The sequence below is a fragment of the Channa argus genome, chromosome 14, assembly GCF_033026475.1.
Source record: "Channa argus isolate prfri chromosome 14, Channa argus male v1.0, whole genome shotgun sequence".
In the NCBI taxonomy this organism is placed as follows: domain Eukaryota; kingdom Metazoa; phylum Chordata; class Actinopteri; order Anabantiformes; family Channidae; genus Channa; species Channa argus.
The window spans coordinates 16,641,646-16,665,913 of NC_090210.1; the positions used below are offsets into that span (position 1 = coordinate 16,641,646).

At 37.0% G+C, this 24,268-nt stretch overlaps 3 protein-coding genes across 6 annotated transcripts; 2 read left to right on the forward strand and 1 right to left on the reverse strand.

Moving 5' to 3' along the window:
- Nucleotides 1–268: 268 nt before the first annotated feature.
- On the reverse strand, nt 269–18,122 carry fyco1b (FYVE and coiled-coil domain autophagy adaptor 1b). Of its 4 annotated transcripts, none has more exons than XM_067474360.1 (18): nt 18,019–18,122; nt 17,386–17,478; nt 17,078–17,184; nt 15,567–15,692; nt 13,950–14,056; nt 13,229–13,372; nt 11,859–11,949; nt 8,931–11,354; nt 8,333–8,425; nt 7,433–7,551; nt 7,044–7,211; nt 6,487–6,627; nt 5,450–5,661; nt 5,176–5,314; nt 4,638–4,742; nt 3,974–4,184; nt 3,231–3,340; nt 269–3,065 (listed from the first exon to the last, which is right to left on the reverse strand). In XM_067474360.1, exons 2-18 carry the CDS (start codon nt 17,444–17,446, stop codon nt 3,017–3,019), a joined length of 4,407 nt encoding a protein of 1,468 aa, XP_067330461.1. In that variant the 5' UTR covers nt 17,447–17,478; nt 18,019–18,122; the 3' UTR covers nt 269–3,016. The 4 variants fall into 4 exon arrangements, with proteins under 4 accessions (XP_067330461.1, XP_067330459.1, XP_067330460.1 ...); XM_067474358.1 differs by having other exon boundaries at nt 5,176–5,317; XM_067474359.1 differs by having other exon boundaries at nt 5,176–5,317; nt 17,902–18,055.
- Nucleotides 18,123–19,686: 1,564 nt separating this feature from the next.
- On the forward strand, nt 19,687–22,405 carry xcr1b.1 (chemokine (C motif) receptor 1b, duplicate 1). Its single transcript, XM_067474362.1, has 2 exons — nt 19,687–19,773; nt 19,946–22,405. The coding sequence occupies exon 2, from the start codon at nt 19,958–19,960 to the stop codon at nt 21,038–21,040; it is 1,083 nt and encodes a 360-aa protein (XP_067330463.1). The 5' UTR covers nt 19,687–19,773; nt 19,946–19,957; the 3' UTR covers nt 21,041–22,405.
- A 94-nt stretch (nt 22,406–22,499) lies between these two features.
- LOC137098906 (chemokine XC receptor 1-like) lies at nt 22,500–23,996 on the forward strand. The gene is made up of 2 exons (XM_067475625.1): nt 22,500–22,562; nt 22,718–23,996. Exon 2 carries the CDS (start codon nt 22,727–22,729, stop codon nt 23,741–23,743), a length of 1,017 nt encoding a protein of 338 aa, XP_067331726.1. The 5' UTR covers nt 22,500–22,562; nt 22,718–22,726; the 3' UTR covers nt 23,744–23,996.
- The last annotated feature ends 272 nt before the right edge of the window (nt 23,997–24,268 follow it).

A 24,268-nucleotide genomic window follows, 5' to 3' on the forward strand; every position in this document is an offset into this window, starting at 1 on the left:
ATTACACAGACTATTTATTTGTCCATACTCTCAAATACATTTTATAGTACCTTTAGTATGTCAATGACATTTCAATAAATCTCAGTCAACAATCATTTAACTTAAAAGTTAGACCTTTCCACTGGCAAATCCAGCAGTTAATGTCTGCAATCAAACACTCACTACAAACAAAGGAAAAGAAACCCAATCATCAACTAGCACAAAGGCTCATGGGATACAGGCTTGACAGATACTGTTAACTCTTTCCAAAGTGCGTTACAGAGCAGTCAGGTCATAATATCTTTAAATAGAATAGTTTGTTACTATATATAGTTTGATAACAATTAAATAAACAAATTTGTTCCCATATTATATTTTGCAATACGTCACTCCTCTGAGATATGTATAAAAAGTGTCTTTTGATTTTTTCCATAATGCTTCTCATTGTGTTCAAAATACACAGCAAGTTATAAAATGGTTTTAGGATCCTGGAAGACATTTTATAAATTATCTGGTAAATGATAAAGTTTTAGTATATTTAAGTCAGCGTAAAAAGATTTTTTTTTAAAGAAACTAAAAACAAGACTATATTTTATTTTATTTAATTCAACGTTAAATGCTTCAAAAAAGTCCGTACAGAGGAACTTCAAGCAACACAGATTTCTGGACTTTTTGGACTCGTAGTATTTTAAGGCCAAATGCTGAGCTTTGCATTATTTCTGTGTGATACAGAGCAAAACTTATTCAGAACATTACACAGCAACAGTAAACAACTTTTAAAAACAAACACCTGTTTCCAGCTAGAAAATCATTCTATTAATAAAAACTTTATTGTATTGTTTGTTTTTCTAAAACCAACTTTGGGCCTCACTCACCAACTATCATTAAGAACAAATTTAGGTAGTTCTCTTAAAGATGCTACTGTAACATTCACCAGTGTTTTCTTATTTTGGGATTTGCTCTTAGGTAAGAACAAATCTATGCACACTTGAGTGCTGACATGTTTATACAAAGCAATTAGTTATTGAGTTATACAGTTTTGTGTTATAGAACTGTAGAACTTCATCACTTGTGCCCCGATCTTAAGAAAGTGTTCACAGACCATGTAGTATTTGAATGCATCTTTTTTTGTGTGTATGTGTTATTTTATACATACTACTGATGCTACTAAATATGACAGCTCATTTCCTGTTGACTTCCTGCAGCAGAGCGTTCGGTTCAGAACTACAAAGGTTTTTTCAGCCATTTAAAATCTAGTTCTCCGCTGTCGTTAGATTTTGTGTGGCCATTCTTTGGCCAACATTTCTGTTCAGTTCATGTGTTAGAGCTCTGTGTCTGCACATGGCCCTACAGTCTCATACTGACAGAGCCATTACCTACGATTAACACGACCAAATTTTAACTTTTAACTTACAAGAACACAAATGTGTTTAGGAAGACCTAAACACATTTTAGAAAAAAAAACTAGGAAGACATTGGTGAATGAGGCCCATTATTACTTCATCTAAAGAGTTTATGTACTTCATAAGACAAGATTATTTCCTAGCTAAATTCAATGTTATCATTGTATATCAAAACACAATTGATCATAGCTTAAAGTAAAAACCAAACATTAAAGCACTGAGACTTTGTGTGTTGCCTCTCTTTCCCCTTCAAGGGCTAAGTTGGGGATCTATGTACACAACCTTAGTGTTTAAATGCATAGAAAGCCCTTTTTCCTATTTCTTCATCTGCAATAATCAGAAACTCAGCACTGTCTGTTCACCAAAGACAATTAAAGCTGCAGCTTTTGCAGAAGCGCCTGCCTCTTCCAGATTTTCCTTATCATGATTGCAATGTAACAAACCAATTTCTCATCAATTCATACAGATGAAAAGGCAACAACCAAAAAGATGACTGACAGGAGCTTGAAAATTAAAAGAGATTACAGCACAGAACTATAGAAACTATGTTTCTTTACCGATATGAAGTCAGTTACATGACATTACAAAGTATCAAAGTTTTGGAATTATAGGAGGTTAACAGAATCATAACCTCTTACTACCAACCAACTCCCTATTTGGGATAACAGGGAGTTCATTCAAATACATTTAAAACATGTATTTGTCAGTTTCTCTGTACCATTTATACTGTGGTAATTGCCCCTTTAATGTCAGTGTATCAGACGATTGTGAGTAATGTTTCAAATCACTGAGCAGCACTGACCTTGAGCCAGAATTATAGTTATTTCTGCATTATTGTTGTCGACTATCTATATTGGACACAGACTTAAGAAATCAAAATATCTGCTTGGTTATTGTGTCCATCCACAGTTTATTTGTGTTTCAGGATATTTACTTAAACAAACTTAATATTAATATCACCATGTTGTAGTCCTATTAGCCAAAGGCGGGAGGAGAAGGAAGGTGAAATTTGGTTTGCAGGGTAAAAAAAAAAAAAATCTAATTATAAGATAAATTGGTTACTACCTTATATAAAGATTATTCAAATAATCCTAATTATAGTTGAATCCACAATAAATCCTTTTCAGATCATAATTACTGCTGCACATATTGCTGGAACAAAGAAATAAAATAGTGTGTTGGAGTTCTCCCTTAGAGGACAGAGTGTCCAGGATTAACAATATACTTGAGGCTGCTTCTTTAATTCTATTTTTCCCAATAAATATGCAACTAGCCTTCATTTGTTGAGGCGAAGTCTAAACCCTTAATGCAACATTTACAGTATACTAGCTTTAATAAAAAGATAGCACATCCATGATAAAAAGTGCATGCTCACATTCAGTAGTGTAACATTTCAGCCTTTGTCAGCTGTCTCATTATTGATTTCATGTGTAAAACCCATCACGCAACAGCAAGCTGATGTTTTAAAAATGCCGTAATAACATTTAACTGAGGTTAGTAGCCTTTGTCAGTCACCTTGAAATCATGCTCTCCAATATAATCACCCTGATTACGTTTTTAAAGTCAGTTTTACACCTGCCTGTGCATCTCCTACCGGGTTCAGAGATCAGGTCCACTGCCGAGCACAGGCTTGTTTAGACTCTCAACAAGCCTAAATGATACAACACGTTCTTTGAGATGAACCTGATAACAAAAAAGACAAGAGAACATTTGTTGTTCTTCCTGTTTGGTTTGGAATTCTATGCAAAAACACTTGTTAATGCTAAAGAGTAAACAAGGTTGATAGAAAACATAGAAAGATCCCCCATGAAACAAGGAGCTACTGAATTACAGTGCAGTGTGACTGACCTGGAGAAGGAGTTGTCAAAGATGAGAATATATTCTCCAGGGTTTCTAACTTTCAGTTCCCCCTTGATTGTCTCTTTGTGGGAGTTACAGCGAGTCAGGGGGATCAGAACCTGCAGAGAGCACACAAATGTTGGCTCAAATGTATATAGTTATAGAAAGATTTAATATAGAGACAAGAGGGTGACAGAATGACACAAAGAGGTAGGGAAGGAGTGTGATAGCATTTTATTGAATCTTTATTCAATTCTGAATTCCTTATCAAATGTTTCAGGTAGTTTGTCAAACACAAAAACAAGATGTACTATTTACTTCTATGTCATTTTAAAGAACTCTGTAACAAACCTGCACCACAGAGATTCTACTGTGACTGTTTATTTACCAAGTCTTGTATTAAATTTGAACCTGTGTTTTATGGCCATCAATCAAAAAGTAACAAGTAAAAACAAAATTAATACTACTTTATCATTCAGCAAATATTAATTAAATTACTAATATTTTGCAAGCACAATTCATTTGAATGTAACTAGTAACTTAAGTGAAGGTGAAACTCTTGCACTGCTACAGGTCACAAAATATGTTGTACCAATGGCAGCATTAAGGCCAAAAAATTGTCTATTTTTTTAAGTTAAAAAAATTATTTTCAGCTTTATATAGACACCTCTAGTTAGGCTTATCCAGTGAAAGATGCAAAGAGTTTTACTGATTTAAGATCCCTGAACTTTATACATATGTTGGAGTCTCACCTTGGCCTGCTCCAGCGGTGTCTCTGTACTCTCTCTGTAGACCACACTGAAGGCAATGCTCTTCGGTTCAGAGGTGAATGTCCAGGTGACAGTGGGACCAGAACTGCACAGGGTAATGGGGATGGTGCTGTAACAGCTGGACTTAATGAAGAGCTCTCGGGTCGTGTCCCCAAACCTTAAAATTTCATCTACGGTAAAGCGGACCGAGAGCCTACAGCACAGGGCAAAAAGAAGAAAAAGAAAAGAAAGTTCACAATGTTGTAGCAGTGCAACTGATAATAATTTAAGTTTAGAAATTATTTTGAAAATTTAAATAGTTAAATTTAGCCAATGTGTAGTCCAACAATTTAATGATGGACCTAATCAACACTGCAGAACTTACAATACAAACATTATAAATACAATGACAAAGCTTGGAAACAGATGCCGATGTATAAAATGACTGCTTTTTTTTACAAAAATGTTACCGATGACAAAGAGGAATCACAGGACATATCAGCTGAATTCTAGAGAAGCTGCCCATGTACCAGGTAAATCAGTTTCATATTTCACTTCCTATGTAAGAATTTAGCTTAAAGATGTCCCCTCAAGAATAATTAAGAAACGACACGTCACCGTTACGTCCTGGTTTTCTACTGAAATGTTCACCACATTTGAAACTCACGTGAGTTCTCCAGACTTCAGCAGGCAAATCTCTGCATCCTGTACTGCAGCACTGAGGTTCTCATTGTCCTCATTTGTGACATCTCCTACACTGCCACTGCCATTTCTACAGCAAAACAGAAGACATTTTTTATTTTGCATATTGACTCTTTATCAGTCTTTGAAAGATATTTTTCATTTTAGTACTTTCCAAAGATCAGTGACAAAAATTTAATAAAAGTTTCAGTTAAATAAATTTTCACTCATTCTTTAAAATCAAGCTCCTGAATTTCTGTTCACTACAACAAAAATGTCCCGTTTTGTGGATAGTGGTTGCCTGTGGAATTAAACTGAAATAGAATAAGGATGCGGTGTTGAAGTTGAGAGAAGCATATGTTTTTCTAAATCACTAAAACTAAATCAGTCTCTATTGTGTAAGCAAGAATAAAATCAACTGTAACTCTAACTGGAATAACATTATTGTTGAGGTTTCCTAATAAAAGCATACGTTTTAAAACTAAATCAGCCTCTATTGTTTAAGTGAGAGTAAAGATGCTTACGGTTGTGCTGCCCCCTGCTGTCTGTGTCCAGGAGAGCAGGGGGAGGAAAAAGAGAGGGAGTCACTGCCATAGACCCCACTCAATTCATCCTCTGTGATAATGTCAAAAACGCCATCGTCAGGTTTGTCACTTTCATCTGCTGCTGGAAAAGAGTGTATATTTTCATGCATTTTTAGTTAAGTGTACAGATTTCTGCCTTATCGTTCTAATGCAAAAACCTTAATATTTCACACATTAATCCTGTATGTATCTATGTTTTTATGTTTCCTGTTACCTGGGACACTGGTCACAGCTCTCCCAGCCTGCAGCAAACGTCTAAAAGGTGTCCCCAGTGTGCTGGCTGCCACTACTTCATCCTCCGGATGGCGCTCCACTACTGCACTGTGCTGGTTGTAGCAGTCCTTGCAGCAGCGCTCTCTGTTGACACCCTGTTGGGTGCTCACTATGCTGCTGCAACAGTTGTAGCAGAGAGGACGCCCACACAGTCTAAGACAACAGCAAATATAATATGAATGAGATAAACACAGCTCTTTATTCTAACATTTACTTTGTTGGAGTGTACGGAGGATTAATTAGCATGTCAGTAAGTGGAGATGTTTAAATCAACTTCTGATTTCCAGACTTTTTATCTTTAAATACATACAGAGACACACCATGAACAAAAAGCCAAAAAACAAAAGTTAAATGATGTAGTAAAAGTCATGCTTATTTTTCAATGCTACAATAAAGTCCACACTTCCTGTTCAGAGGACTTGACTATCCTATAGATCCTAACTGTAACTGCCGAAGCCCTGACAAGTCAAAAGAAAAATTGAAGACAAAGGGAACATGTTTTAAGCATTGTTATGGTGATGTTCATTTACTCTTTACTGTTTCTCTCTTTGTACGATAGTTTTTAAATCATGGCTTCTGTCTTTACTGTTACGATACTGTCAGTGACTCAAAAGGAGATGTGAAACAGAAACAAAATCAGATCAGTTCATGACTACAAGTATTTGACCTAAACACTGACAACCAGAGGAAGTTGTTTGTTTTTTACTTTTAACATACAGCATCAGTTAATTGTTTTGAATGTGGTTTGTAGCAAATATTATGTGGTGTGGCACAGATTACAAACTGATCATAATGTCATTACATTGATGCAAGTTGACATGCAGACACTATAAGTTAACTGGTGAGTGATAGTGTACCTCACTTCTCACTCAATGAAAGCTATAGGTTCAGCTCTAGCACCTCATGACTCATGACAGGATAACTGCTTTAGATATTGGAAGGATAGAGGGATATAAGGATGAAGTATGCACATCTGACCTGCAGTTGTACTTGCGGAGCCACCAGCTGAACTGACTGTGACAGCTCAGACAATGGTTCACATCTTTCTCTGTCTCCTCATCCCTCTGTTTCTGCTCAAACTCCAGAGCATTTGTCTTCTGCCAAAGGGCATCTTTCTCTCTGCAGAGAGCAGATTTAACACACAGATACTACAAATGACAAGACCTGCAACAATTATTCGAACAAACGGTTGACAGAAAATGAATCAGCAATTTGGAAAATCGAATATTTAGTACAAATGGTGTTTTTAGAAAAACAAAAAGGTGACCTTGGTTTGTGGGAAACACGCAAGAGGCACTTTTACCAAATCTTTACATGCAGTGAACATAAGTATTAGGTAGAACAATGGGCACTTGGCAGTTCAGTACATTGCAAAGCTGTTTTTTGCAGCTCTAAAATTGCCTACACAAAAAACATTATGCACCTAATATACAGTAAACATCATGCCTCTATAAAATAACAAAAAAAAAAACATTAAAAACATGATAAACAAAAGCACATCAAAGAAACTCTGAAGTCATATAAAGTGTTTATACCTGATGAGTTCTACAAGTCTTTCCTCCAAATTGATTTTAGTGCGGTAAAGATCATCAAGCTCAGCAGCCTTCTTAAGATCAAAGCTCTGTTTGTCCTGTGTGACTCGCTGTAGATTTTCACTCATCTCCTGACAGGCCTGCTGAGCTGCTGCTAGACCCTCCTCAGACCTGCATATATATTTACAGTAATATACACAGGCTGATTCACAACATATCCAATATATGACTTTGACCTTCTCCCTGTTTTTATTTTTTTAAGCCTTGATAAAAAAGAAAAAAAAAAGAAAAACTGTAAAGTAATAAACATTCTGACCCTAAAATACAAGAGTAGAATATTTGCTGAGCTTCAATTCAGTCCAGAATGCGTGATTATGAATACAGTATCTCACCTTGATAAATTTCCTTTCACAAGGATTATCTCGTCATCTTTCTGCCGGATGAGATTTTCAGACTCAGCCATCTGGATGTTTTTCTCCTCAATCTGTTGGCAATATCTCTGATTCTCAGCCTGCAATCAGTACAATCAGTACAGCAAAGCAAGATATTACTTCTGGTTCTTTGTGAATTATGCTTGTGACCATAACAGTGTAACTACTTCAACTGATAATATACACAATGTCAAAGCAATTTGTGTTTTCGTTAATCAGCCTCAGACATAAAAATACGCAGATATGGATTTTGTCAGAGGTGACTTGTTCCTGTCTCAGGCGTAGGTTATGCCCAACGTGGTTTCATTTCCCTGCCAAAACCACTTTGCATGTTATATTACTGCGTCAACTAGTCAACCACAATTTAAAACCTTCGCAGGCCAATTATGTTAGTAAAAAAAGTATTCACCTCATCCATGCAAGATTCATGTTTTATAACAACAATGAATAAAAGCAGGCTCGGCTTTTTGAAGTAATACACAAAAAATACCCTGATTTTGATAATGAAAACAGAGCTGCAGTTTAGTATTTAGTAAATGCCCCTTTGGGTTTATATCATCTGTGTAAGCATGTTGCTATAAGCTTTTCAACAATTTTTCTTTTCAAATTGGCTCAAGCTCCAAGTAAACAGTGTTCATCATGTCCAGCCACAAGTTCTTAAATGAACTGAGATCTGGGCTCTGACACATTTCATTTAGCTTTGGGTTTATACTTGAGGTGACTGTCATGCTAGAAAACAATTATAAAAGGTAAATTTTATTCTCATCAGACAAATTCTTGCACTTTCTTGCAAGTTCTTGCATTACCTGCCTATATTATGGTATAAACGATTAACAGTAAGTAGTATGTTTCTCTTCTCACCTCTAGTAGCTTGAGTTTGTTCTGCAGATTGATCATTTTCTCTTGCTCAGTTGTCAGCTCTGATCTCACTTCTCGTAACTCGTGGTTCACACTCTGAAGAACATTATGTGTCATTAGTAGAGTGGCTAACAACTCAGACAAATGGTAACAATAAGCAAAAATCGACATGGCAGTATATTTACTAAAAAGCACCTACAGAAATTTCTGTGACGTTGACAAGCATAAAACAGTCATATTCATAACAGTCATATAACCACAGATTTCTCTTTTTGGCGATTGTATCTGTGTTGGATTAGAGTAACATGACACACTCTGGGGTCACATTTAGATCTCTACATGCTAATTTGTCTTAACTTAATTTGCTATACATACAGCCAAGAAATCCACAATCACTGGAAGAAACCTAGCTGTGGAAATCATGCATTACTGACCCTCTAAACTGATAAAGAAAAAAAAAATGGTAAAATGGTTTCCAATTTTCTTCCCCTTTAAAAAGTTTACTTACAGCAGAAAATTAGTAATTCCGATGAGTAATTTCAGTAGATGTAAACACATTTATGAATACTATGTTTCTTTAGCAGACTTGTTAATGTCTGACCTGGAGCTGGCTTTCATGGTTAATGGCTTGGCTGCTGATGTCGAGGCAAAGTGCCTGGATCTCCTCCCGATTCATCTCCTGCACAGCTACAGCCTCTTGCTGGGCCCTGCTCAGCTCTTTCTTCATATCCTGCTTTGTTGCCAACACACCCTTCTCATTGTGGAGCTGATCAAGGAGGTGCTGGTTCTCCTCACGTAGTTGCTCCATGCTGCTATTCAGCCTCTCATTCTCCTGATCTGCCTCCTTCTCCAGCTCCTGTACCCTTGTTGACAAACCCTCAAATCGCAGGCGAGCCTCTTCATTCTCGGCAGTTAGCATGCAAACATGCACACCGAGTTCAGCTGTTTCTGTGTTGGCTCTGTGGAGGGCCTCCTTGGATTCACTGTTCTCCAGACTCAAAGAATCATATTGCAGCTTCAATTTGATAAGCTCCTCTTTGGAGGCAGAAACAACTGCAGCCAGACTTGCTCGAGCCTGAGCCTCACTGTCACGCTCACGAATAAGGGCTTCCTCTCGCTCGCGGGAACGGAGAATCTCATCCACATGCTGGCGGTTTAGCTCCTCCACCTGGGCCTTCAGTTGTTCTGTTAAAAGACGGAGGTCCTGTCTGGAAGCCTCTGTCACCTCCTGCAGGGCCTGAATTTTTATTCTCTCCTCAGTTCCTGCCAGCAGTTGGGCCTTGAGGTCCACAAGCTCTTCTTGGAGCCTGGTTATTTCTCTTAAATTGAGCTCCAGCTGAGCCTCAGCTATCACCAGTCTGAAGGGAGCCTCTTTGGTTTCCACTGATGAAGTATCATGAAGCTTCTGCATTTTTTCATTGCTCTCTGCAGCTCCTTTCTCGTCATGTAGCTCTCCAGTCCTGCTCTCCAGCTCCTCTGCTCGAGCCTGCAGAAGCCCACACTGAACAGTCTGGTCTTTAAGTTTAGATTCAGTTTCCTCAAGTTTGTCAAGTAACTCGGTTTGACTTCTTTGGGATACAGTGAGGCTCTTGTCCAACTTTGCAGTTTTGGCAGTGAGCAGGTCCAGGTCCTGCTGAGTTATTGTTAACTGGTTCTTCAACAATGAATTAGTCTCAAGAAGCTCTCTCTTTTCATGCTCTAGTTTCTTTAATTGAGCATCTGATATTTCTTTCTGTACAAGTGTCTTCTCAATGTTCTCCTTCAAATGCAGATTTTCATGTAAAAGCTTATTTTCCCGGTCCCCCGCATTCATACCCGCAGCCTCCAACATCCCCTTTAGGTGCTTTTCAGAAGCTCTCAATAAGGCAAGCTGCTCTAACAAGGCTGTCCTGCTCTCAGTCAGCTCTGTAATGCTCTCCTCACTCTTCTTAACTGCTTGAAGAAGCTTTGTGTTTGTTTCTTTGAGACTCTTGCATTGTGTTTTGTAGTCCTCAAGGTTGTCGGTTTGACCACAGCAAGTGAATTCATTATCACAAAGTCTTGAACTAAGAGCTTCTTTCTCAACATTTAGTTTCTCCAACTGCTCCTCTAAATGTTTTATCCTCTCTGAACTAACAGATAGCTCTTTTTCTCTGTTTTTTAGAGTTTTCCTTAAATCCACGATCAAGCTCTCCAGTTCCTCATTTTGGCTACCACTCACGCTGCATCTCTGCTCCACCTTTTGCCTCTCGTCCTGCAGTCTTTTCCTCAATTCTTCTGCCTGTCGTTCTCTGCACTCCAGTGATGCCTGTAAATCTTGAAGCTGGGCTCTCAGATTACCTGTCTCCTTCTCTTTCAAACTCAATGCCCCCTGAATTCGACCAACTGCCCCCTGGAGTTCCTCCAAACGTTTAAGTGTCTCCTCCTGTTCGACAGTGGCCCCAGCTTTTACTTCAGCTAGCTTCTTCTCAGCATTTCGTAATTCTTCTTCCCTGAGTTTTAGTTCTTGTGACAGTCTGTCAAAGTGCCTGGTCCTATCTTCAGCCTCTCTTTTTGCCTCCATTCTTTCCTCCTCAGTTGTCTTGAGTTTATCCAGGAGTTCCTGGGTTTTCCAGGCTGAGTCACAGTAGCTAGCAGTTTGTTGTCCTTTTTCTTTAAGAGCTTTATCCAATTTAGAAATAAGCTCCATATTTTTGTTCTCAGCAGCTGTGAGCCTGTCTTGAAGTTCACTGTTCACTGTTTCTTTACTGAATTGTAGGCAATTTACTTTATCCTGATAATCTGCTTGGTTAGTTTGGACATCGACGGATATGGAGTGGCCAGAAGACTTCTGAGCTTCAAGTTGGCTTTGAAGGTCTTTAATCACAGCTTTCAGCTCAGCAGCCTCTTGAGCTAACTCCTGAACTCGTAGCAGAAGCTCCTGCTGTTTGAGTTCAGACTGGTCAAGCTCAATGCGGAGATTCTCTGAAATGGTGCAAGGAGACGGTTCGCCCAGGTCACCAAGGAGATTGTGACTCACATCTGGGACTGGGAGGAATTCCTGGGCCTGGACAACATGGAAAATGGAACAAGAAAGTTAGTCTTTATTAGTTTTTAAAAGGACACATTTATTAAAAAAAACGTTTTGAAGAGTATGTGCATTTGTAAACAAAAGACAAAAAGTCCTGTAGCAAAGAGACATTTTTTGGTCATTTACCATAAAAAGAGAAAATGAAACAGTAATTGATACATTTGCTGTGTTGTAATTAACAATGTTGTTGGGAACTTCCAGAGTGGGTGAATACATTTTATATGACACATGCAGTGTTTCTATGCCACTAGCAATAAAACAAACCCCAAGAATAATATTTCCACCCTCAACAGTTGACAAAGTTTTCTTTTCAATTATTTTTGCACATGCCACAATCGCTCTTCATTGTTTTCCTTTTCTTTAAATTCATGAGGTAAGTCTAACATCTAAAGAAGGATTCATTTCTTTTCAAAACAATTAACTAAATTACATAATTTGCCTAGAGGTGGTATTGTATATTAGTACTGTATGTGCAGGTACCTGTGAATAACTGCTAACCAAACTGTTGATGCTGGAGCAGCGACTGGGAGGCTTCCACAAAAAAGCTGATGAGGCTGCGCCTAATGTTCGCCTTAAGTACAATGAGATACCAAATATTAAGATAATTTACAACCTTATAAAGATAAGGGTGAGATAAATATGCCATGTAATGCCATATATATGGCATTGATTGACAAGTATTAACATTTCAGAAGTAGTAATTCAAAGACAAAAATGCAACACAACCCCAATTTTAGGAAAATTGTAATGATGTGTAAAACTTAAATAAAAACAGAATGCAATGACTTGCAAATCTCATCAACCCATATTGTATTCACAATTGAATGATTGAAAAATGTCCAATTACTTCACAGTCAGTTTCAAAGAAATATTGGAGGTAAAGAACTTCGCACTCAACCAAAAACGAAAATCACTGATCAAATGCATTAAAGTATCAAAATAAATTAGCAACAATGTCACATGACAAAATTTTCAGAAAGTTTTGCTAGATGTTGTTCAGATGGAGTGGTTATATATGTTTTGCTCAGTCAATAGTTCTTCTGACTGTATATAAATTGTGTCACTAACTTGTTTTGAAGAACTTGTGTTACTGGAACCTTTTCCAGTGGCATATGTTGCAAAAACAAATTGTTAAATATTTCAAATGTGGTAAAGTGATGAAACTTTTTCCCATTCTGTCAGGCAGCTACCCATAGGAAATGACACATACCTGCTAAAAAGGAACTAGAAAAAATATATTGTAATCAACATCATAGATACTGTACCAGTGTAGTCTGCTGTAAACCAATAAAACAGACTGTATCTGTGCTTTATGTCATCTCTATTTTTTTACTAGTATGTGTGACAGTTGCTAATTAAAGAGTTCTCATGTAATTTCAGGACATAATTATGTTAGATTCTATTTTTTCATATTCAAATATCAATCGAAATATGATATTATATTAAATTATGCATTTAAAATCAGCCCCTGCATTTTGTTGTGTGCAAACTTACAAACTTCACAAGGAAGTGAAAAATGTGGCAAATGTGCCAATTTTCGCATCATTGCCAGCATCCACATTCTTTTGCAAGCATGCTTCACTATATTTTTTATACTAGCTGCATGAAACTGATGTGTAACGTCCAACTTTTTTAGTGCCTTATATTTTTCCAGATGTATTTAAACTGACCCCAATGTGTAAGCCTATAATGCTTATAGGCTTAGGCTACTTTTTAAATAAATATTGTTTCACCAAAACAACTTGCAGAAATAAGATTTTTTTCCTTCAGGAAAAAAGATGACAGATGAGGAAAAGGAAGATGACCGTTGAATGGAAAAATGCAAACAGATAATTGTAGCCAATGGTTACCTTGCAAAGGCCGGCCAATCTGCATCAAGGTCGTAACCTCTGGGCGCAACATCAAATTGGACCTGGTTGAGCTCATAAAGATTGTTGATTATGTCAGCGGAGAGATGTGACTTAAGGAAAGGACTACGAGCGTAATACCAGTCACTGCATGGAACAAATAAGCATAAATACCATTAAAACAGACAAACAGACAGATGGTTGACTATAAAAATACTGGTCCAGGAATTTTTTTGTATATTTAGAGAGGAGAGGTAACAAGAAAAAAAAAGTTCAACATTTTGTAAATGAAGGAAATGTATGAATGAAGTTAAGATTTCTGCAGATTGTTTATCCTGTACAACAACTGGTGCTTTAGTTAAACTACACTCAAACATACGCACACACACAAATTACTATTGCCTGCAACAAGTAATTAAACATTATTTCGATTTTTATCCTTCATTAGCCCAAAGGTATAAAATAGAGATTCAAACCATAACAGAGCACAGTGATTAAAGCAACTACTGTAAAATGAAAGGGGAACTGGGAAGTGTCTAGGTGTGGTTCAGCTATGTTGCCTTTTTCTGGAAAAACAGAAATAAGACAGAAATCAGGAACGGAAACTCTCACTTCCTAAGAAACCAATACTAAAAACTACAGAATCTTAATGTCACAAAAACAATTTGACGTCTCCCAAATTTTAAGAGCTATGAAGTAAATAATGGGGTTTGTTTCCTCTGACCTTGTGACCTTTTGGTTTATAAGACACTGCTGCAGAGTGTCTGCAAGACGCTGGTGAACTAATGAGTAGCGGATGAAGGCCCTTCCTTTCCCCAGTGACGTCTTCAGCTGAGGACACACAAAAAAATTAACTTAAGTTCACACTTAAGTTGAGTCACAACTCAACAAGTCATTGCCTCACTGCTGACTGAGCACAGTAGTAGTAGATACTCTTATATAGTCTACACTGTCATATGGTTCAGAATATTTTACACAAAATGGTTCCTGCTATGAATGTAACAGTTCCAGCTACAAATCATTATTCATTTTGAAATGATTTTCATTATTAATTGTTCTGCCACCATGTTCTCATTTAACCAATTATCATGTAATATGGACGTGTTGAGATCAGAAACATTTGAAAGACTTAATATCCAAAGATATTCTGTTTACAATAATACCAATACGAAGTAAATCCTCTGACTGAGATGATAATAAATTCAAAATAGTCCAAATTTCTCTCATTAAATGTTTTAAGTTATTGCATTTTAGATATTCATCTTTAAAGGTCAACACTGCATAGATACTATCTTGCCCAGAGTCTCAAATACTTTGGCAGATGGAGGAATTTAAGTAAGACACCACACTGACAAATCTACTATACAGACACCAGCTGGAGACTCCTTCTGTGACTGACCAACAAGAAAAAGAAAAGAAAAAAAGTAAAAGAAACATTTTAAGTGACAGTATCTGGAAGGTTTCTGAAATGTAATTAGCAGTCAACTGCTGTAAAGATAAACTATGTGACAAATACTGGCACATGTAAATCAAATATATGTTTTACCAGTGAAAATAAAATGGTCTCATGGGGTCTTCCTATGCTTATAAAGTAGAACATTCCCATTAATTAGGTCAAACGTGCTAGAATACAACTTCAAGGAAGAACATTGTTATCCTGTAACAAAAACGAAACAAAGCTGCAGCAATTTGTTAAATAGATGATCTAAAGACAATCTGGACTGCAGCATTATCAACTTCCACTACAAGATGCTGAATGTGTACTCACATAATTTTAGAACAAGCGATATATCAGAAGTGTCAGTAATATGTCCTGTTTAGTAACACCAGTATACGGTATAATGCAATAATGATTTCATACTTAAATTTTAAGACCACTGAAAATATCCACATCAGATCATTGTCATCTCAGAAGAGACTATACTATTTTATAAGTCAAAATCTCTGGGTTTTGATGGTACCAATTCCTCAAATTTAGTAACTTACTGTTTATCTTTGTTGTTGATTTACATAAGCTTTGAATGGTTTTGTGCCAATAAACCTAAATAGTAGTCACAAGCTTCTATTAAATATAGTACCAATAAGGAGACATTTAGCTACAGAAAGAGACTTACCTACATGAATTCCCAGGAGAGAAGTTGAAGGAAAAAAAGAGTGCAGGTCGTACAGGTGTAAGGCAGCAAGTGAATTAGCAGCACTTGGTTTTATTGTCCCTCAGTGAAGGTAGGATTAGTTACATGGTTATACAGTCATTGGGCATGTGTGTGTATGTGCATTTGTTGTGTACCATAGCAAGGCTGTAACACCAAGTGTGACTGTGTGTGTTGCTGGGGAGGATTACCTCAGGGATAGACCTAACAAAACGGATGCCATCGTTAGCTCCCTTGTTCTTAATCAGGCAGTCGCAGAAGTAATCCCAGTAGTCTTTCCTCTGGCCAAGAAAGGTTGTCTTCTCTTTCTGGTCAAACTAAGAAACACACACCACCTCTTGATAATTGTGAAGTATATTACAGTATCCGACTGTCACCATAATATCTGTAGATGTGAATTTGGTCCAATTTGAAATTCATACTGTGTTTCAGAGAAAATTGCCTCCATTTTATCTTTGTCTGTAAATTGCAGTTGCTCCTAAACTGGAGGTCTAGACCCTTCCAAAGTTCAGCTACAAAAATCTGACGACAACTAATATTACTGACTTTTCTCAAACGTGGCATTTTTTTATGCAAAACGTTTAGACTTTTGTCTTTTTTTTTATTTTTTCAACAATTACTGACAACTAAGAATTTTAGAAATCAGAGAAAATCACTCCTCGTTTGAACTGCTCACTAATCAGAGTGCATATACACCAGCTATAGCCTCAAGAGTCAGCACATCCCTACATTCTGTGATGGATAATCATATGATTGTGTCAGTATGTGTGTTCAATTTGGGAAATGAAAATGCAACAAAATGCAAATTGTTAAGCAGTAAGACTTAAAAGGGCTTTATAAGTGAATACCATTTACTATAGGCAACTAAGATGAGAAAAGCGTTTTAATTTAAAGATTAAAAGCCCTCAAAACTAGTGTAAAATAATTGTATTGAATCTTGTGATTTATTGAGCTTTGTAGCTAAGCAATTTTTACTCACAACCACTTCCCATGCGTCACATATACCTAGCATATATTTCAGTTGTGAAGAGTGAACAGTTCAAACAAAATTATTCCTTCCAAATGCTTTGCTAGTTGTTGAGGCCTAAAAATTTACTCCTGAGGAATTCACAAGCATAAATTCAAAATGCATCTCATAAACACTTTGATTTATCTTATGATGTCTTTAGTGGCCAACCCCAAATCAGGAGACTGCTGGTCAAGAGTCTGATAAGCAGCGCTAGCACATTTTCAAAGTAGTACCTGATTGACAAAGCAAATTAAATGCTTTACTAATTAAAAGTTTTCTGTTGTCACTGTTAGCTGGATTGACATTAGATTAAATCATTAAACTGACTCATATTGAAAATTTGGCAAACAAACATTCAACCAATCACTGCAGATTATTCATTATTTGCAAAATTAATCAAGCAAGTAATTGTTCAAAGGGAAAATGTCAAATATGTGTTGGTTTTAGCCTCACAAATATAGCATTTCCTTGTTTTCTTTAACTTACTGTAAATTGTTTTTGGGACCAAACAAGCAATTTGAAGACATTACCTTCAGTTCTGAAAACATACAGTACAATGGTCACTTTTCACTATCTTCTGATATTTTACAGTCCAGACAATCAATTATTCAACAAGCCATTCAGCAGATGAACAAGAAAAAAAAAAAAAAACTAAAATAATAGTTGCAGCTCTAGAAAAGCTTTGGACCATACCTGTAGCAGGTATTCTAGCTTATAGAAAAACTTGTGCAAGTTGGCACTGTCATCAGTTATAGGTTCACCGCACTCCTTGTGTTCTATACCTAAGTCCAACACAGCATCTAAACAAGACAGTAACATCATTACCAACACAAACACAAACACAAACACAAAAAACACTTTTGTGATTGAAATGAAAAGCAGAATAATTCTACCACCATGTAATTCAGTATCTTCAAATTTACTACACCGGTCACTTTGAGGAACTTACTGTACTGTAAAACACAGATGTTGTTTATTGTATGTGTGGACAATCTAATTACCATGGAGATCTCTGATTATCCTTTGCAGCTGATTAGCTCCAACTGATGAGGAAGAAGCCATTGTGGGGAAATGGGAAGTGCAGTCAGGAAAATCTGTACGTATGATTAAATACAGAAAAAATACCATCATGGTATACACACTGTTCCTAGTAACACTGAAATGACAATAATACCTAAAGAAATACATCACAGCTTGTGTCGGTTTAAAAAAAAAAAAAAACTTATTAAAGTTGATAACTTTGATGACACACTGAGGACCCACAATGATTAGCTGAGGAAAGTTAGCTAAGCCTGCAGAGGAGGTACAACATTTACATAACAACGACGGCAAAGCGCTTCGCTGTTTGCTGCGACGGCGTAGACTTCCCAACACAATTAGACCGACATTGTGTCATTTACGGCCGCCATTACAAACCAGTAAGGTTCATTTTTAACACTTTAAACAGCTTTAAAACGTCACAAACCGCAACATAAACAATGTTTGCCAGAGATTGCGAGCAACAAAGCGACATGCACCTGCTTTATTTCCTGGGTTCACTTAGCGTCAGTTTATGTCACAAACCGTCGAAATGTGGTTATCCATAGCGCGAAACATTCCAATAATAAAAATTCAGGTAAATAAAAAAAACGTACTTTATGTGTCAAATTGTCCAGAGTGTTCAGTTTGTAAGGAGATCCAGCAGAAACTTGCTACCATTGGAGGCGGGTGCAATGATGATTGACAGCTCTGACTGACAAATAAGCAACAGTGTCTGCTTAACAGTTTGGTTGAGACAAGTAAACCAACAGCTCAGACTTTTGGGCAACAATTTATCTATTCGAATAAATATAAAAATGTTTTTTTTTTTACTGTGTGTTGATTAATCTGATATTTTATATAATTGAATTTTATTCAAATACATCTAAATTCATTTTTGCTTGTTTGTTTTCTCTTTGTCTGTCTTTCATTTAAATGAAATTCACATTTGGTGCTATGGTGTAATGAGTTTATATCTTCTCATTCTTCTTTGAAATACCAAAATTATGATCAAACAAACAGTTTTTCTGCAAAATTGAAATTTGCAACTGCAAGTTTCTCAAATCCTCAAGTATGCTAGTTTTCTTAGTTTTATGTCATTTAAAAATGTTTCAGAAATTGCAGACTAAGTAATATAATGATTGTTATAATTAAACAAAAAGTTTTTTTGTTCTTAAAGATAAAATACCCTTTTGGATCATTGTTGTTTTTGGTTCAATTCTAAGAAAATCACATAATTATGTTAGACACTTCAGGCTGAGTAGGTAGCAACATTATTGCTGAAGCTGTAAAGGCAACAGTCACGTGTGTAAAGTGTCTTGCACGGTGTCCTTACACTTCCTGGGCCCCACAATCCCCCAAGAGCTGAAGTGAGAGCAGAATATCAGCTCCCTCACCAAGAAAGCTCAGCAGAGGCAGCCAGGATCGCAGCCGACCCCTCTCATCCAGGACACAAACTGTTTCAGCCCCTCCCCTCTGGCAAGAGGCTCCAGTCCAACAAGACCAGGACCTCATTTCACAAGAACAGTTTCTTCTCCACTGCAGTCAACCTCCTGTACAGCACCCAGATAACCCCCCAACTCACGTACAGTTACTCTCACTTTTTCAAGTTGTACTACCTCCCATTGCACACTCACTCTCTGTACATGACTTCTTATTTTATTTTTATTGTTTTTTATTCTGTCTTTGTGTATATACTTTATATTTGTTGTTTGCATTTCAACTTCATATTCTATACTATGTTTATGCACCTGAAATCAAGACAAATTCCTGGCACTGTTCTTAACTGTACCTGGCAATAAACAGTTTTCTTATTTGGATTCTGATTCTGAGGTAAAGTGAAAACATTCATGCATGTATTTAGTTCTCAAAGAGCCTACCTGCCTGGTCCCAGAGACCCACGAGGTCAAGAGCCTGGGGCGGCTGTAGCTCAGTTGGTAAGGCAGTTGTCCACAGGCCACAGGGTCAGTGGCTCAATCCCCAGACTTAGCTATGTGACAAAGTATCCTTGGGCAAGACACTAAACCCCAAGTTGCTCACAGTGGGTCATTTGAGGACCCTGCATGGCAGCCACCGCCATTGGTGTGTGAGTGTGTGGATGGGTGAACATTGTAAAGAGCTTTGGTGCAAAAACAAATATCCAAAAAACACACCCATAACTAACAAAATCTCTACAAGTTTATTTCTTATAGATTTAAAATGATTTCAAAGGTAGGGAACTGTTGAGATAAGTCTATCCCACCTGTTTCTGTTCAGCTTTTGTGGCCTATATAAAGAATTTCCAGTTCCCCAGGTATTTACTAGAACTTACATTACTCATCTGGACATTACTGGACTCATCTGAATAATACATCTACGCCACCTTTGTGCAGGTAATGTACAATCCAGCATTTATTCTCAGTTTGTTGTCTGGACCCCTCAGAAAGTTTGGCTAAACCATAGTGAAATTAAAGTTTATAGCATTTTATTCCCAGAAATAATTAGATGATGTTTTGAAAGTGACTACTGCAATATTTACTCCAGTTAAATTTTTTGTACTTGCAGGCTAGGAGGAACATGGCTAAAACTGAAGGCCTAATGCTCACAGCTACTACAGACATCATGAGTTATTCTTACTCTGGTGATGAGCATTATTATGACGATTATTATTCAAGTAACATCACTGATGAAAGATGCAACAAAGAAGCTGTCATTCAGTTTGGAGCAATCTTCACTCCTGTGTTCTTTTCCATTGTGGTGATTTTCAGTCTGTTTGGCAACATCCTGATTATTGTGATTCTGGCCAAATATGAGAATTTCAGATCCCTCACCAACACTTTCATCCTGAATCTGGCCATATCGGATCTCTTCTTCACTGCAGGTCTGCCCTTCTGGGCATACTACCACATGTACGGATGGGATTTAGGGGAGGTTGCATGCAAAACAGTCAGCTTTGTCTTCTACATTGGCTTCTATAGCAGTGGCATCCTCCTCATCCTGATGACTGCTCATCGTTATGTAGCTGTGATGAATCCTCTGTCTAACATTGTGTCAGCCACAGGTGGATCTAGTGTCATAACATCCGTCATCATTTGGGCAGTCAGCATCTTGGTTGCCATTCCAGGCTTCTGCTTCACCACTTCACAATCTAAACACTGTGTATATAAAGATTCCAAATGGAAGTTATGGGGAATCTATCAGCAAAATGTGCTCTTCATAGTGACTTTGATCATATTTGTTTATTGCTATGCTAAGATCATATGCAGGCTGCTGCGTCCTACTGTCCAAAGAAGAAGAAGCAAAACATTGAAACTAATTTTTACGCTTATGGTTGTCTTCTTTGTCGGCTGGGGACCTTACAACATAGCATTGTTTCTACATTCATTCTCTCATTGGACAACAACATCTGTTGACTCAAAGACTCTGGCTGCAAAATGTGAATCGGAAAAATCACTGGATTATGCTTTGTACGTTAGCCGACTTTTTGCCTTTTCACACTGCTGCCTTAACCCTGTGTTTTATGTGTTTTTGGGGATTAAATTCAAAAACCACTTGAAAAAAATGCTAAAGAGCTGGGGCAACAACAAAAGCAGCATCCACAGCAGACAAAGCCGACTCACAATCACATCGGTAACAAGTGGCGAAGAGCTCTCGATGTAGTAGACATAGAGAACATACATAAACCAGAAATTCAGACATACCATATGTAATAATATAAATGTACATTATATGTCGTTGTGGCTATTTACATACTGTTTACTTACATAAACTGATTGGCTGCTTTATGAGGCACACCTGTACACCTGCTTGTTAATGCTAACATATAATTTAGCTGACCAAATGTAGCAGTAGCAGAGCGCATTGACCATGTCTAGATGACAGATTGAAATGGGAAGGAAATTACTCTCTGTGACCCTTAAATTGTTGCGTTATTGCTGGTGGAAGTCTGTGGCTGTGTTTAAAATTGCTAATATTATGATATTTTGACATGAGAGTCTGGTGTTCACAGATAAATGTACGAAAAACAAAAAATCTGGAAACACTCGATAATGAGAGAGGGCAGAGCAGAATGGTCAAAATGGTTCCAGCTGACAAGAAGCAAGAAACTCAAACACCATGTTACACTAGTGCTATACACAGAAAAATGTCTCTGGATTTGTGCAGAGATATGCAGATGGTAGGGTCAGAAAGACATGGATCCATTCTGCCTTGTGTCAGTGGTTTAGGCTGTTGGTGGTGCGATAGTATGATGAATATTTTCTTTGGACACATTACCAAATGAGCATAGTAAGAATGGCTCTGTATATCTGATGGTTACTTCCATGAGGATAACAAGCCAACAACTTAAAAAACATGGACATGAGTGGGCTCTCACAGCTGCCACAGCCACCAGTTAGCAATCTAGTAGAGATGCATAGAGCTTTGCAGGAACGATGTGACCTATCAACAAATGTATAACAAATAAAATCAATGCAAAGTGTATGTTTGACAGCAATGATTTGCAATGTACAGTGTTCACCTATGTTTTATTTGTATATAGTTGTCTACTAGCCAATTGATAATCAAACTGTATGATTGTTATGGTCATTCATTTTATCATTCCCTATTAGGTTCAGGGAATCTGTTGTCTGGCTCTGTTTTACTTTCTGAGAAATGATGTGACATGACTGTTTTAACTGTTGACAATTGAGAATGAGATGTGTGAAGGTGAAAATGAATAGTTCAGCCTCTCCCACAACCACTCCTGTGATCGTAAAAAAATAAAAATAAACAAGGGCAGTGATAGCTTGGTGAGCTGTGGACATTCGGTCTTTGTATGCATTAAACCTTCTGGGATCTTGCAGACATATAATAAACTCACAAAGACAAATACAAAATCAATGTCAAATGAATTAGCTGCATTTTGTTTTATGTGCTTGTGCCTTTAATTATCTGAAATATGTATAAATATAACATTTATGTTTACATCATAATATCAAAATGACTATTTCTCTGCATTATAATAAAACAAAACATTAAATTCTGTCTATGAGTTTTGCTTGAGTTCCGAGCATATTTCTGTTAAACTGAATTACTATTGCAACCTTCATGACTAAGTGTGAAAAAAAAAGGGGAACGATGATGATGCTTTGCATAACACAGGGTTTCTTTCACATTTAAAATGCGCTAGCTGTTGTTCTGGGTAAGTTGCTCAGGATTTACTGTCATTGTTCTTTCTACTTGATAATACTTTTGATGTTTTAAAAAAATTCCAAAAGGAGTTTTTTTTAAGCTACTAATTGCTGCTCAGTCTTAATTACTTTTAGCCGATTTTATATGTCTTCTAATTTTTCCTAGAAATTTACAATGATGGAAAACCTCACAATGGCTTACGAAGATGACAGCATGGTATATCTTTGTGATAGGACATTTGACTTTTATACCATCAGCAGTGTCTTCTTCATTTTGATCTTCATCTTCAGTGTCACAGGAAATTGTCTCATCTTATGTGTTCTTGTCATTTATGAGAACCTGAAAAATGTCACAAATATTTTCATCCTGAATGTGGCTTGCTCTGATTTGATCTTTGCTCTCACACTTCCATTCTGGGCTGTCTATTACCTGCACCACTGGGTGTTTGGAGACTTTACCTGCAAATTTATGACTGCGGCACACTTTATTGGTTTGTACAGCAGTGTCATCCTACTGACTGCCATGACTGTGGATCGCTTCACAACAGTGGTGCTGCAAAACTGGCCAAACAATCGTCTGAAGAGGCAGAGGTGTGCAAAGGGCGCCTGTGCAGCTGCCTGGATCATCAGCATTGCAGCATCACTGAGTAATGCTATCAGTGTAAAAGTGGAAACGTTTCAAGATAACTTTACTACATGTGAGGCTTCCTCAGAGGGGTCAGTTGTTAAGCTGGGAAATTTTCTCCAAGTGTCCCTGCTCTTCTTCCTCCCTTTGGCCATAATTGTGTTCTGCTACTCTGCCATTGTCAAGACAGTCCTGCAGTCTTCAAACAGAAAATGGCACAGAACTCTAGTTGTTGTATTTTGTATTGTTGCTGCCTTCTTCATCTGCTGGGGACCTTACAATATGATGATTTTGTTCAGCTCGTTTGAACCCGATGAATGTAAAGCTGCGGAACGCTGGGAGATTGCATTTAGAATCTGTGAGTTACTTGCTTTTTCTCACTGTTGTCTGAACCCTCTTTTGTATTTGCTTTCACAAAAGTTGCGAAAACACTTGGCGCAATTTTTGCATGGCAAGAATATGTGGAGGAACATCAGGGAGAAGGGCAACGCTAATGGCAGTTTCCAGAATGTAACTTTTATAGCACAAAACTCTGTTGTTATTCTTGAACAGAACCCCAGAAAATGAAGTAAGGGGGGAAAATGCTTTTATAGAAGAAGTTTGTATTTATATACTTTTAACCTGTATTTTGAATATTTCAAAGATGTTTACATTACACATACCATATTTAAAAATTGCCAAGTAAATGATGTAGGATAAATGTGGTTAGTATTAGTGGAATATGTAATTATGTCAATAATGTATGTAGCATATGTGTGAGAATACTTTACTTTGTGCACTTTCCTAACTCGTATATATAAATAAACATTGTTAAACTGTTGGAATATATTTATTTTAAATGTAGTTTCAAAAAACGCATTCAGCTATTTTCATTTCCTTTTTTTCAAACCAAATGCCTCTTTCTGCATTAACAAAACAAAAAAGCAGCAAACTTTTGCCAGGTAAGCGTTTTATGGCATTTTTGGGTCATTTATTTAGATACAAATTTTATTTTTTTCAATACAAACAGTTGATTAAAAATAAAAAAAATAATTATAATAATAAAATATAAGAATGGATAAAATGTTTAGAAAAATTTACATAAATGAAAAT